The 12,586-nt window shown below is 36.2% G+C and overlaps 2 protein-coding genes across 2 annotated transcripts; one reads left to right on the plus strand and one right to left on the minus strand.

The window, feature by feature from the left end:
* Positions 1-210: 210 nt before the first annotated feature.
* Positions 211-4,790, minus strand: LOC18099514 (pentatricopeptide repeat-containing protein At4g18520, chloroplastic). The gene is made up of 2 exons (XM_052453232.1): positions 2,665-4,790; positions 211-425 (listed from the first exon to the last, which is right to left on the minus strand). Exon 1 carries the CDS (start codon positions 4,659-4,661, stop codon positions 2,787-2,789), a length of 1,875 nt encoding a protein of 624 aa, XP_052309192.1. The 5' UTR covers positions 4,662-4,790; the 3' UTR covers positions 211-425; positions 2,665-2,786.
* A 107-nt stretch (positions 4,791-4,897) lies between these two features.
* On the plus strand, positions 4,898-8,051 carry LOC7460919 (uncharacterized protein At4g37920). Its single transcript, XM_002306561.4, has 6 exons — positions 4,898-5,209; positions 5,332-5,708; positions 5,839-6,007; positions 6,571-6,815; positions 7,142-7,329; positions 7,658-8,051. Exons 1-6 carry the CDS (start codon positions 5,068-5,070, stop codon positions 7,815-7,817), a joined length of 1,281 nt encoding a protein of 426 aa, XP_002306597.2. The 5' UTR covers positions 4,898-5,067; the 3' UTR covers positions 7,818-8,051.
* Positions 8,052-12,586: the final 4,535 nt, after the last annotated feature.

Here is a 12,586-nt window from a genome sequence, read left to right on the forward strand (position 1 = left end):
TTTGGGTAGTTTATAATTCTTTTAACTCATGAAAAATTATTTTTTCTTGTCCATGTTTTGTCCAGCCCAACCATAAATATTAAAATATAAACAGTCATTTCTTTCTAGAAGTATTTTATTCGAACCAAAACAATTTTTTCAGCTTAAAAATCTAGATTTATGGCCAAAATGCTTGGGTACCTCCACCTTATGCTTGCCAGAATCCACATCAAGCCTGGAAACCGAGGAGATAATATCATTGAAAAGAAAACACAACAATTTTCAAGAACCAACAAAACCCTACACAAAAACTTACCATTAGAGGATCTTGCTTACAAATGCAGTGTTGGCATTCAAATAAAAAACAAGTCCTCCACCTCTTAAGAAATCACAGGCAGCCTCCATCAGTTCTTTATCAACATCCCCAGGAGAGTAGCATCGAAGGGCTGGTCCAGATCGGGCACCCAAAAACAAGTGCAAAGTGGATTAAAGGAGATAAATGGTTATGACAGAAATAAAATCCCAAACAGAACACTATCCGTTGTTCATCCACTAAAATGGATGATTCCAAAATAATAATAATAATAATAATAATAAGAGAATAAAGAAATAGCAGAATAACACTGACCTGCAAGCAGAAACCTACAAAGACTATCAAGACATGACAACCAAAAAAAGAAAAAAGAAAAAAAAAGAGAGTATTTCAAAATTATAAAAGAGGAGATTATTTTTCTTTCATTTATTATTTATGGGGAGGGAAGGGAAATAACAAGCGGGAAGACCATGATGGTGACCAAGGTTGTTAAAATCGCGTTTTGACTCGTAAAATCGTACGATTTTACGAGTCAAAACATGCATTACGGGTTGAATCGCTTGAAAAAATCGAAAATGGGTAAAATCGGGTTGAAATCAAGTGAAATTGCAAAAATCGGATGAAATCGCGCAAAATCGTGATTTCAGGACCGATTTTGTGATTTTGATAAAATGAGGCCTTGAAACAAAATCTCCCCCTCTTGGACAGCTGTCAGATGCTTTGGTAAGAGCAAAAGCTTCGCGGGCACGATTTGCTTTCCCTAGGATTTGGTTTAAGAAAAATACGGAAAGTCGTTCACGTTTTGGTTTCTTCTGTGCATATTGTACAACATGCAATTATTAACAAAAATATCTAAAGGTGTTTTTACTGTATACTAGGAGGTATTAAAAGGAGAAACAACAATGTTTTTTTTTTTTTTTTTTCCGTCCTTTAATTTTTTTTTTCCGTCCTTTAAATTTTTTCTACTATGTTTATTGATTTATTTTTCATTTTTGTTATTCTACGTAATGTTCACAAGGAATGAAGCTTAAAACTTTATTTTACTTTTTTTCTAAGTGGTTATCTTAATGTCAAAAAAGATTATGTCATTGGGTTAATGCTCAATTTTAAACAAAACAATTTAGTTTCATTGCTTGAAAAAAAATTTAAAATTCAAGGACCAAAATTTATCAGGTGTCAAATATTACTTTTAATATTATGATAGATTGTTGTTTAGAAAATCGTGTTTGCAATTTAAAAAAAATATTTTCATTAAAATGATTAAGAGATGCATTAATAAGAAAATAAAGTTTAGATTAAAGAAATATATTTTATCTACATATTTCAAATGCCTTGAATTTTAAAAAAAAATCTTTATTTTTATTTAAATCATGAATTTTTTTTTATATATATTTTAAAATTCCTTACGATTTTACGATCCGTTTTTACGATCCGAGTTTGTAAACAGCTTTCTGTGCCGTGTTAAAATCGTGATTTTAACAATCTTGACGGTGACCCTCCTGTCCTGATGCACTAGTTAATTTCTCAACTCTTCCATTGCTTGCTTTCTCACCAAATCACCACTAAACTAAGCTACGTGAATTGGGATTTGTGGAAGATTTTGTTTATTATTGCCCCGTGGTGGAAAGACAAATAACTACAAAAGAATTGCCCAAGGCAATCTTTGAAGGTTTTGCAAGTGAACTATTTTGTGGAAATAAATTTTTTAGGTATACTGTGTCTGTGTTCCAAATGACTGCTTTTAGTCATGCTTTTAAAAAAAGGTTGTTAAGTTTCGCAGAACTTTCATGCTTTTTTAACACCTGCTCTCTTAAAAGATTGAGTTTGTGTCATATCTGCATATCGTTTTGTAATTTTACTTCGAAGTTCATATAATTTGCATAAAAAAACTTGTACACAGGGACTTGAAATGATGGAGGAATCATTATCTCGCCATTAACTCTTTGGCAATCATTTTTGTCTAGTTCCATTGTGTGCATGCACCATACATGTGAGACTGAGAGCAGTCAGCACGTTAAAGGGAAGATTGTTAATGCTAGAAACAAAGGCATATTATGGTTTGAAGAGCTGAAATAGACCTCGAGTAGGTAAAGTAAAACAGAGCACTCTTGAAGAAATACTCAGGGTCACGTTTAAGAGCACTTTTTAAGAAGCAATTAGACCCTGGCATGATCTTACACGTGATATTTTCATGTTGCTGATATAATATAGCATCATGTTTTCAACAGGCCTCCAACATTACTGGTCAGCCAAGAAACAACACAACAAGCTATGTTGATCATTGAAGTTTCCAGAGTACCCTTTTTTTTAATTTCTTTCCACCTTGCTAAAGGAAAGTAGGAAAAGCTGCAATTAGGAGGCAGGGTAAGTACCTTGATCAGTAATTTGGGCCCCCTCATCCAGGCAACATAAATTCCATAAGAATCAGCACATTTCTAATATGGACAGCTATGCACAAGCTCTCGTTCCAATGTAACTTACACCTGGATGAAGTTCAACTAGTACGCAAGCAGTACTCAGATGAATGCCCTGCATCCCACTCTATTTCTCCACATGCCCCAAGGACTTTTGCAGAGATGTAATCATCCACCTGAATACCTTCTGCCTGCATCCTATACATGAGCTTCAAAGCCTCTTGGCAGAGCCCATTCCTTACATAGCCCATAATCATAGCCCTCCAAGTAACCAAATTCCGCTCTGGCATACTGTCAAAAACTTGAATTGCCTCTGATACATACCCACATCTGGCATACATATGAATTAAAGCACTACCTACAAACACATTAGATGAGGCAGGGGTCTTATTGGCAGAGGAGTGGATCAATTTCCCTTGCAGAACAGTTTCAAGATTGGCACATGCTTTCAAAGCCGATGAATAAGTAAATGAATTGGGTTCCACACCTTCCTCCATCATTTCTTTCAAAAATTCAAGGGCCTCAGACTCATGCCCAAGACATGCATGACCAGAAATTATGGCAGTCCATGAGACAACATCTCTGAAAGGCATTTGTTGCAGGACTTTTGAAGCAGTACGGGACTCCCCACATTTACAGTAGAACCACACAAGAGTACTTCCTAAGTATTCATTTGATTGGCTGCAATTCTTAATGATTTGTGCATGAACTTCCCTCCCAGCAAGCAATGCCCCAATCAAGCCACATGCCCTGAGCATACTTACAATGGTCAAGTTGTTAGAAACTACCCGTCGTCTCATCATTAATCGAAAAAGACATATAGCCTCCTCGCCAAGCCCCTTCCTAGCATACCCTGCTATAATGGATGTCCATGTAACCGTGTTCCTCCTCCTCATCCCATTGAAAACTTTTGAAGAATCTGAAACCTCTCCACATTTAGCATACATATCCACCAAAGAAGTCCCAACAAAAACATCATCTTTATACATCTTCTTCACTATAGCCCCATGTATTTGTTTCCCAAACTTCAATGCCTTCTCCTCTCCACATGCCTTCAAAATGCCAGATGCAGTAAACCCATTAGGCAAAAACCCACCATTCAACATTTGTGTGAACATCCCGAAAGCCTCTCCACAGCGCCCTTGTTGGGAGCAAGCAGTAATCATTGTTGTCCAAGAAACCACGTCCCGCTCGACCATCCGATCAAACACACAAAATGCGCTCTTCAAATCACCACATTGAACATAGAAATAAACAACAGCACTATCCACGATCAAATTCCTCCAGTTACCCTTTACAACACGAGCATGGACTTGTCTTCCTAACTCAAAATCTAATCTTCTACTACACAAATTTAACACACACACAAAAGTCTTGCTATTTGGTACAACCCCATCCTTTATGGCCTGGCTAAAATAACTTAAAGCTTCATCATCTAAACCAAACTTAAAGTACCCGTTTATCATTGCCGTCCAGCTAACAACATTTCGTTCAGGCATTGCATCAAACACCTTTCGCGCCTCAAGTAACTCCCCTAATTTCAAATACCCACTCAACAAATTATTATTGACATAAGTGCCCGAGTCTCTCAAACACTTTAAGAAAACCGCGTGTATTCTTCTAATGTCTTTTACCCTGTAACAAGACTGCAGCCAAAGTGCAAGCAAACTAGAGTCAACAAATTCACTTGCTGATTCTGTTTTTGAAAAATGAAGACCTGGGGTTCCTTTATATCCGGGAGAATTTGTGGTTGATGGGTATTCAAAATAAGAAGCAGAAGGTGAATCACTAGTGCTCTTGCAAGAGAAACAATGAGAATTAGAGTAATTATTATTGTTTCCTTTTTTTGAAGCGCGTTTGTGTTCTGTAAAGGACGGTGGCGGTTGTATGTTGAAGGGAGAAGATTGTTGGAGGAGAGACGTGTTTGGTAAAACACATGCCGTTAAAGAGAGCATTTGCGCACCGTCGTTTCTTCTTCTTCTTCTAAAAAAAACTCTGCTGGAGTAGTTAGGGTCGCAGGGATAAATTTGGGAGAGCCGTTGGCTTTTTCCCTCCTTAACAGCAATACTAGCTGAAAAGGACTAATTTCCCCTTGCAAAACAACGGCGTCGTTTGGTACGAATAGTTTTATTTAGGAAGATGGGTCCTGATAACGACACCGTTTTCTCTCTCGAAGAACAAGCTAAAACCTCGAGAAAATATCAGATCAGATGGTTCCAATTTTTTTCTTCTAAAACCCACCCTCTCTCTTCCTCTTAAATCTGAAGCTCTATGTTTGTGACTGGTCGCTCACTGGTTAGTTGATAAATTAGAAGCCCTAAAAAAAAACTGAAAAGGGAAGCTAATAATTTGGTCTCCAAAATGGAGCTGGCCTGTGCTTCTGTGCAGGCTTCTTGTTCTCTGACTGTACCGGCTTCTTCAATCACCTCGCGACGTCGGTCTCCTTCTCTCTCCTTCTTCAGATATTCAATTTCAAACCCTATTATCTCTTCGAAACTCAATGGTAATATAAAGCCACTCAATGATTTTTTTTCTTATTGCTGCTATTCCAACCTTTAATTCCGGTAATTGCCACATATTGGGTGTTTTAGTGTGAGAAATTGCTTATATTTTATGAAATTCCAGGCTGTAGTTTACCAGTTAAGTCAGCGAGGCGGCGAAAATCCTCTCTTGTTGCTGCTGTTGGGGGCACAACTACTGTACCGAGTGATTGTGAAGGAGAGAAGTTGTCGTTTTCTGGTTCGTCTGAACCAGCGGCTATTAATGATGACGAAAATGATGGTGTTGATGATGGTAAAATGGCACGAGTATGCGATAAATTAATTGATGTTTTCATGGTCGACAAGCCCACTCCAAATGACTGGAGAAAGTTGCTCGCTTTTAGCAAGGAATGGAACAATTTACGGCCTCATTTCTACAAGAGGTCTCAGGAACGAGCGGATAGCGAGGATGATCCTGGGAAGAAGCATAATCTACTCAAGTTTGCTAGGAAATTTAAAGAGGTTGGTTCTTAGTATTTAATGAAGTTTGTAGTTATGTGAATTCCCTATTTTACTTGGCTGGCAATGCGATATCTTTCTTAATTGTGTTTGTGTTTTGGTATGGATTAATTTGTGAATTTTGTTTCGATAGATTGATGAAGATATGCAAAGGCATAATGAACTTCTTGGAGTGATCAAGAAGGCACCATCGGAGTTAAGTGAAGTTGTTGCCAAACATCGTAAAGACTTCACGAAAGAATTTTTTGCGCATCTTTACACTGTAGCACAATCATATCATGACAATCCAAGTGAGCAAAATGGTGAGTGTGTGCTCTCACCTTTTTGGTGATGTATTTATTGATAATTTATTTGTGTGAACACTGTATTCCTAGTTGGTTGTGGCGGGGTGATCAGATATCAAGTCTAACTGGTAGCAAGATTGGAAGTTGTATAATTATGCTACCTGTTGCCTGTTCTAGAGATCAAAAAACTGATACTGTTATATAAACATATGCGCTTTATTTTCTTGAAAGATTGATTCACCTCCATCCATGGCAGTGGCATGTGAGCTTGTGGCAATAGCAGTCAGATCTCAATCACCTTGTCTGCTGTAACTTGTTCGCTGAGATTTTCAGACAAGCATACTCTGTTGTCATAGCTGTGCAAAGTCCATGATGGGGATAGGCTTTAATCCTTTATTTTCTTCAAGTATAATTGGATGCTGCTCCAATGATTGGGCTAATCCTTCATTTGTCAAAGACTTCTTGTTGAACGTTAGCATGAATGGAAAACCTGCCATTAGGATTGAGCTGAAAATACATTTTTTTCCCTGTTTCGTCTTGTGTTTTGGGTGATACTCAGTTGTATTTTCTCGTTTGCAAAGCCCTGGCAAAGCTTGGAAATGACTGTGTGGCTGCTGTACAAGCTTATGATAGTGCAACAGAGAACACAGAAGCATTGAATGCTGCAGAAATAAAGCTCCAAGATATCATCAATTCTCCTTCCTTAGATGCTGCTTGCAAGAAGATAGATGATTTGGCTGAAAAAAATAAACTTGATTCAGCATTGGTACTGATGATCACAAAAGCATGGTCAGCCGCTAAAGAGTCCAACATGACAAAAGATGAGGTAGAGTGATTTATGGCCTCAAACAATTGCTCTCTTCTCCATTCATAGATAGTGAGACAAAATCTTTATTAGAAGAGCAGTCATGTTACGCAGATGGATCACATGAAATTGTCAAGCAGGAACCATTACAAGAAGCAATAGTGTTTGTTACTGTCATGTCGTTTCCCCCTTCTAAGGGGAATGGAGCAGTGATTATTTGTTTGCTATGCCATTTTCATTCAGAATGCACAAACCAGCCCTTGGAAAAGAATTATCAGATTCATCATTTTATTTCTTTTTGTTAGATTGTTGCTCTAGCGTGGATCATCTGTTGCTCTGTATTGCAGGTCAAGGATGTACTGTATCACCTATACAAGACAGCAGTAGGTAATCTTCAGAGGAATGTGCCCAAGGACATTAGAATACTGAAGTATCTTCTCACAATTGAGGATCCTGAGGAGTGTTTGTGTGCCTTAAATGATGCATTTACTCAAGGAGAAGGACTAGAAGGGAAGGATGTGGACTCTCTATGCACGTATGTATATGAAATTTGGTTGTTTTATGTTTATTGTGCATGAATTTATCAGCTCATTGCGAGATTGATTGACCTAAACATCCTTGGTCAAGGTTTCAAGCATATTCTTAGCTGTTTCATGACCAAGGGAAATTGTCCTGATTGAATACTTTTGTTAAAAATCATAAAGAAAATGATGGATACTATGGATAGGTAGGATTGCTTAGATCCTTCCTGCATGATTTTGTGATGGAAGCAGAGGTTTTTTCTTCCCCCCAACTTCTCAATCTACACGCACATAACATTTCTTTAATAACTTCATTACTTTTGAATTGCTGCTACTGTGTAGGACTCCAGAAAAGCTATACAGCTGGATAAAAGCTATGGTAGATGCTTACCATTTAAGTCAAGAAGGCACACTCATGAGGGAGGCTAGAGATCTGATGAGTCCAAAGACCATAAAAAAGATGGAGGAACTGAAGAAGCTAGTGAAAGACCATTTCATGTGATAAAGAGCTGAGTGGCACCTTCCGGAAGCATCAACATATTTTCCCTGGTGCGGATTCCTTGAAAAGTCTTTCCACGTGATTCTGGACATGAAAGCGAACCTTGATTAGCGTTGTCGATCACCCTTATCTTGGGGATAGTATCTGTAAGACTAACATAGATGATTGTTGAAACACCAGTAGCTCTTATAGTCCCTCTTGGGTTTTTTTTTTTTATAATATATTTGCAAATAAAAACTCCTCTGAAGCTACTATAATACTAAACATTATCTTAGGCCTAAATACAGACAGGACCCTTGAAGGTTACAAACAACCTATCCCATCTAGAGACCACTGGCAGGCCCAAGGCAAAACTTCCAAAGATTGTTAGAAGTGAGTGCCACGTGGCTACACCATTAACCTACGCAATAGAAACAGGGCCCACACCCAAAGCTTGAAGCCATCTCATTGGCAGAAACTGAAAATCGTTGGCTACAGCTTCGCGGAAGGAATCACGCCCACAGCAAAGATTCCGCAAAACTCTTCAAGGACGGGCTTGCAATCCACATTCTGTTGAAACACACAAGGACTTGCAAAAGGGGATTTCACTTCTCAAGAAAAGTGTGGCATGTGTAAACTCGCTATGTTTAGATGTTCCTTCTGATGCATCTACTTTCGAAGCATTTGCGAAATTATTGGCAACACTATCTTCATCCAAGGAAGTTCGATCTGTTTTTAACTTGAAAATTGCTTGTTCAAGGTATATATCTTCAGCATTTCATTAATTCTACTCCAGTAAATGTGAAATCGAAGAACACCTGTCACTGTCAGCATTTTGATCACGATTACGATGCGTTTGTTTCTTTATCTTTACCTTCTTTTATAACTTCATTTAATTTTGTTTATTGTGCCACTTTCACCTTCGAGTTTCAGGTCATGCAAGCAAGGGCAAAAGTTGAACAATCTGTATGGAATGAAAACTCTGCCATTTCATCAAGTACACTGTTGGAGAGTGCACAAGCACTGCATCTGATAGATTGTCCTTAACTCTGTTTTTGTAAAATGTTTGAAATTTTTAGCTGACATTTCTAATCTTTATGCTCTGAATTTCCTTTTTGCATGATTTTCTCCTCCTCTTTTCCCTACCTTCCTTTTTTTCGGTAGTGTTCAAAATAGAATGTAGCAAGATATTGCATTTCCTTGTAATTCATTTTGAACTTATGTAACGATTCCACCTTTGTTTTATCAAGTTTCAGATAAAATTTGTAAGCGAAATGTAATTTGTTTCAGCAAATGGCTTTTCTGTAACTAGATGGGATAAATTGAGGAAAGTTTTATTGAATTCGGTTGGAAAAACCAAGAGAAATGGGGATACAATTGCAGAGGAAAAAAGTTTGGTAACCAATTAGAGTTTGGTCGGGCTTCCTTGTGTTAATTCCCAAAATAGCTCAAAAATTACACACTTAGCATTTCCTTAATTAAGCTTATATAAGCTGGTTTGATTACAATTCAAATTGAAATTGGACCAGTTGGCACAGATTTCATGGGAGTGACCAAAATTAGTTCAATTGGCTTTCCAGGAACGAGAACGTTTAATAAAGTAGAAATAATGGTTGCTAGCTATAAGCAACTGAAATGCCAAGTGTCACATTCCTTCTTTGCTTCTAAAGATTTTAGAGTGTGTTTGTTTTTGTTTTAAAAAAATATTTTTTAAAAAATATTGCTTCAAATTAATTTTTTTTTATGATTTTAGAATATTTTAATGTGTTGATATCAAAAATAAATTTTAAAAAATAAAAAAAATATTATTTTGATAATTTTCCAAGTAAAAATTACTTTGAAAAAAAACTGCTATCATAATTTCAAATACTACCTAAATATCTATGTCTTTCCTTTGATCTTTACTCATTCTATTGGTGCGTCTCTCCGTTCTTCTCACTTCAAAGAATCGTTACACTCTCCTACCCATCGAAGAACCTTGTTTTTAAAATGAGGATAAGTCTCTTTGATCCAATCTACATAAACCCAATTAACATCTTCCTCTGTTTGGCCTTAGAACTTTAGAAATAATTCTTTTTTACTTCCTCTTCTTGTCAGTCATTTTCTTTGCCTCAACACTGCCTCTGGTTTAGGTTTCGTTAACCCTTCCTAGAAATCGAGTGGTTGTGGTACAAGGTGGTTTTCATTCCCCACCTTATTCTTTAAAAGTGAGACATGGAAGTCATTGTGCACCATAGCGTATTTGGGAAACTTCAATTGGCAAGCCTACTTCCCACCTTTTTAATTTGAAACGAGTTGTAAGCTAACTTTTATTGTTTATTCGATGAAATGCTTAATTGATGAAATGGCTAGTGCTTGAGGTAAACCCAGTCCCCCTCTTTATATTTTTTGTCTTTCCTCCTTTTATCAGCTTGTATCTTCGGTCTGTTTTGCACTTTAAGTAGATTTTGTATATTGTTTTGTAATATTTTTGTTCTATGTTTGAGATGATTTTCAACCACTTGGTTTAGAGTGAACCTTGGAACATAATTGAGTAACATAAGTGGTTTGTAACAATAAAAGACCTCAAAAGAGGTAGTTTGTAGGGAACAATGGTGGTTTGAATTTAACCATCACTCTACCATGACCAAACCACCTAGATCAGTTTTTAGGCTTTTCTTTGGTGAAACACCACAAGTACATTTCTGGAGTTTTATTGGTAACTCTAGTTTGTCCCTCGGTTTGGAGATGGTAGGCAATTGACATTAGATTCTCAACACTTTGAACCTTGAATAACTCTTGCCAAAAAATTTTGGTGAGTCTAGAAATTCATGTAATTTTAGAACCTGTTATGGAAACATATGTGCCACCTTAAAAGCTAAGTAGGGGGTGAGCCAATGACATCAAGTGGGCATATTTTGAGAGTCAATCCACCATAACTAGGATTACAATTTTTTTTCCAGAAAGTGGTAACCTCTTTATAAAATCCATTAAAATGGCTGGTTAGTATCTTTGTGGAATTGGAAGTGGTTGCAATAAACTAGAGGGTCTAGTATTTCTAGCTTAGCATGTTAACACACTTTACACCTTTTGATGTAAGCCTTTCCCTTATATTTCATACATACCTGGAAGAAATCCCTTTTAACCCTCGAAGGTCATCCCAAATCCTGAATGCCTTACTATAAGACTATTATGAATATATTTCATGATATTAGGCTTAAGGAGATAATTTTTTTTATATAATGTAGTTCCTCTCTTTATAGAGTAGTAATCCATCATGTAGTTGATATTTTAATGCCTTGAGTGAATCCCCTTCTAGTTGTTTAAGGATTTTCTGTATTTTTTAGTTAGAAACATAGCTTGCCCTGAACTCTTTCACTTATTTAACCAAGGGCATTGTAATAGCCAATAATTCTTTACTATTTAACTCTTATAATCTTCTAGATAAGGCATCCATAACTAAATTATCCTTCTCAACCTTGTTGTCAACTATAAAGTCATACCCTAGAAGTTTAGAAACTCATTTATGCTGAATTAGGGTTTTAATTTTCTATTATTTAAGGTATTTAAAACTTTTTTTTTTTGCCAGTCTTGATTCTGAATGTTTTGCCCAATAAATATGGCCTTCATTTCTACACTGCCATCATAAGACCTATTCCCCACTGATGAATCACACTTAACTACAAATGGTTTAGTAAAATCATGTAGAGCAAACATTAGTGGATGGGACATTGTTTGCTTGAGTTGTTGGAAAGCTTTTTTGGCTTTTAGGTTCTGACAAAAGGCTTTCTTTTCAAGTACACTAGTTAATGGGCTAGCTAGGATACCATAACTTTTTTCTTATGAATCTACAATAATAACTAGTTAGGCTTAAAAACCCTTTTAAAGCTTTAATGTTATTAGGTTTAGGCCATTCTACCATGACTTTTATCTTTACGAGATTTGCCTTAACTCCCAGCCTAGATATAACATATCTCAAGTATTCAACTTTCTTAGACATAAATCTACATTTAGACAATTTAGCATGCAATTTATATTAAGTCATGACTTTTCAAAATAGATTTCAAATGATTAATATGTTTTGCTTCATTATTGATGTGTACTAAAATGCCTACAAAAAGACATTAAAACAAATTGTCTAAGGAATGGTTTGAATACCTTATTCATGAGACTTTGAAATATGGATGATGTATTAGTTAGCCTAAATGGAATTACCAAAAACTCGTAATTCCTTTCATGTGTCTAAAATGTCATCTTTGGTATGTCTTTAGATTTCATTCTTATTTAATGATAACCAGACCAAAGATCTAGTTTAGAAAAGAGAGTGGCTTTGTAACTCTGGGTAAATTCCTGTATTTTGATTTAATTTTTTTAAAAAAGAGGACAAAAATAAATAAATATATAAATAATAATAATACTAGAAATTAATGGAGTAGAAATTATTATCTAAGGAGGTTAATGTTGGGCAAGGATGAAATTGAATGTTAAACTTTTGGGTCTAATTGTTTTAAAACAAAATAAGGAAGTCTTAAACGAAAAAGAAGGAAAAACTTGTAAGTATTTAAACAAGTGGGGAGTGAAGAATTAGCCATATTTGGCCGGCCATGCTAGGGCTTGAGAGGGAGAAGAAATTGAGTGAAAATTTATCAAGATTCATCCAAAAACAAATTCACAAAAAAGATAGAATTAGTGATTAGAATGTACTAGGAAGGGTTTGAACAAGAAAATCTCAAAGCAGAACAAGGAATTTTTCCTTAAAGTGGGCGGCATTGAGAGGAAAATAAAAGGGAATGAGGAAAATAAATTTTTATGGT

The sequence above is a fragment of the Populus trichocarpa genome, chromosome 5 (genome assembly GCF_000002775.5).
Source record: "Populus trichocarpa isolate Nisqually-1 chromosome 5, P.trichocarpa_v4.1, whole genome shotgun sequence".
Lineage (NCBI taxonomy): Eukaryota > Viridiplantae > Streptophyta > Magnoliopsida > Malpighiales > Salicaceae > Populus > Populus trichocarpa.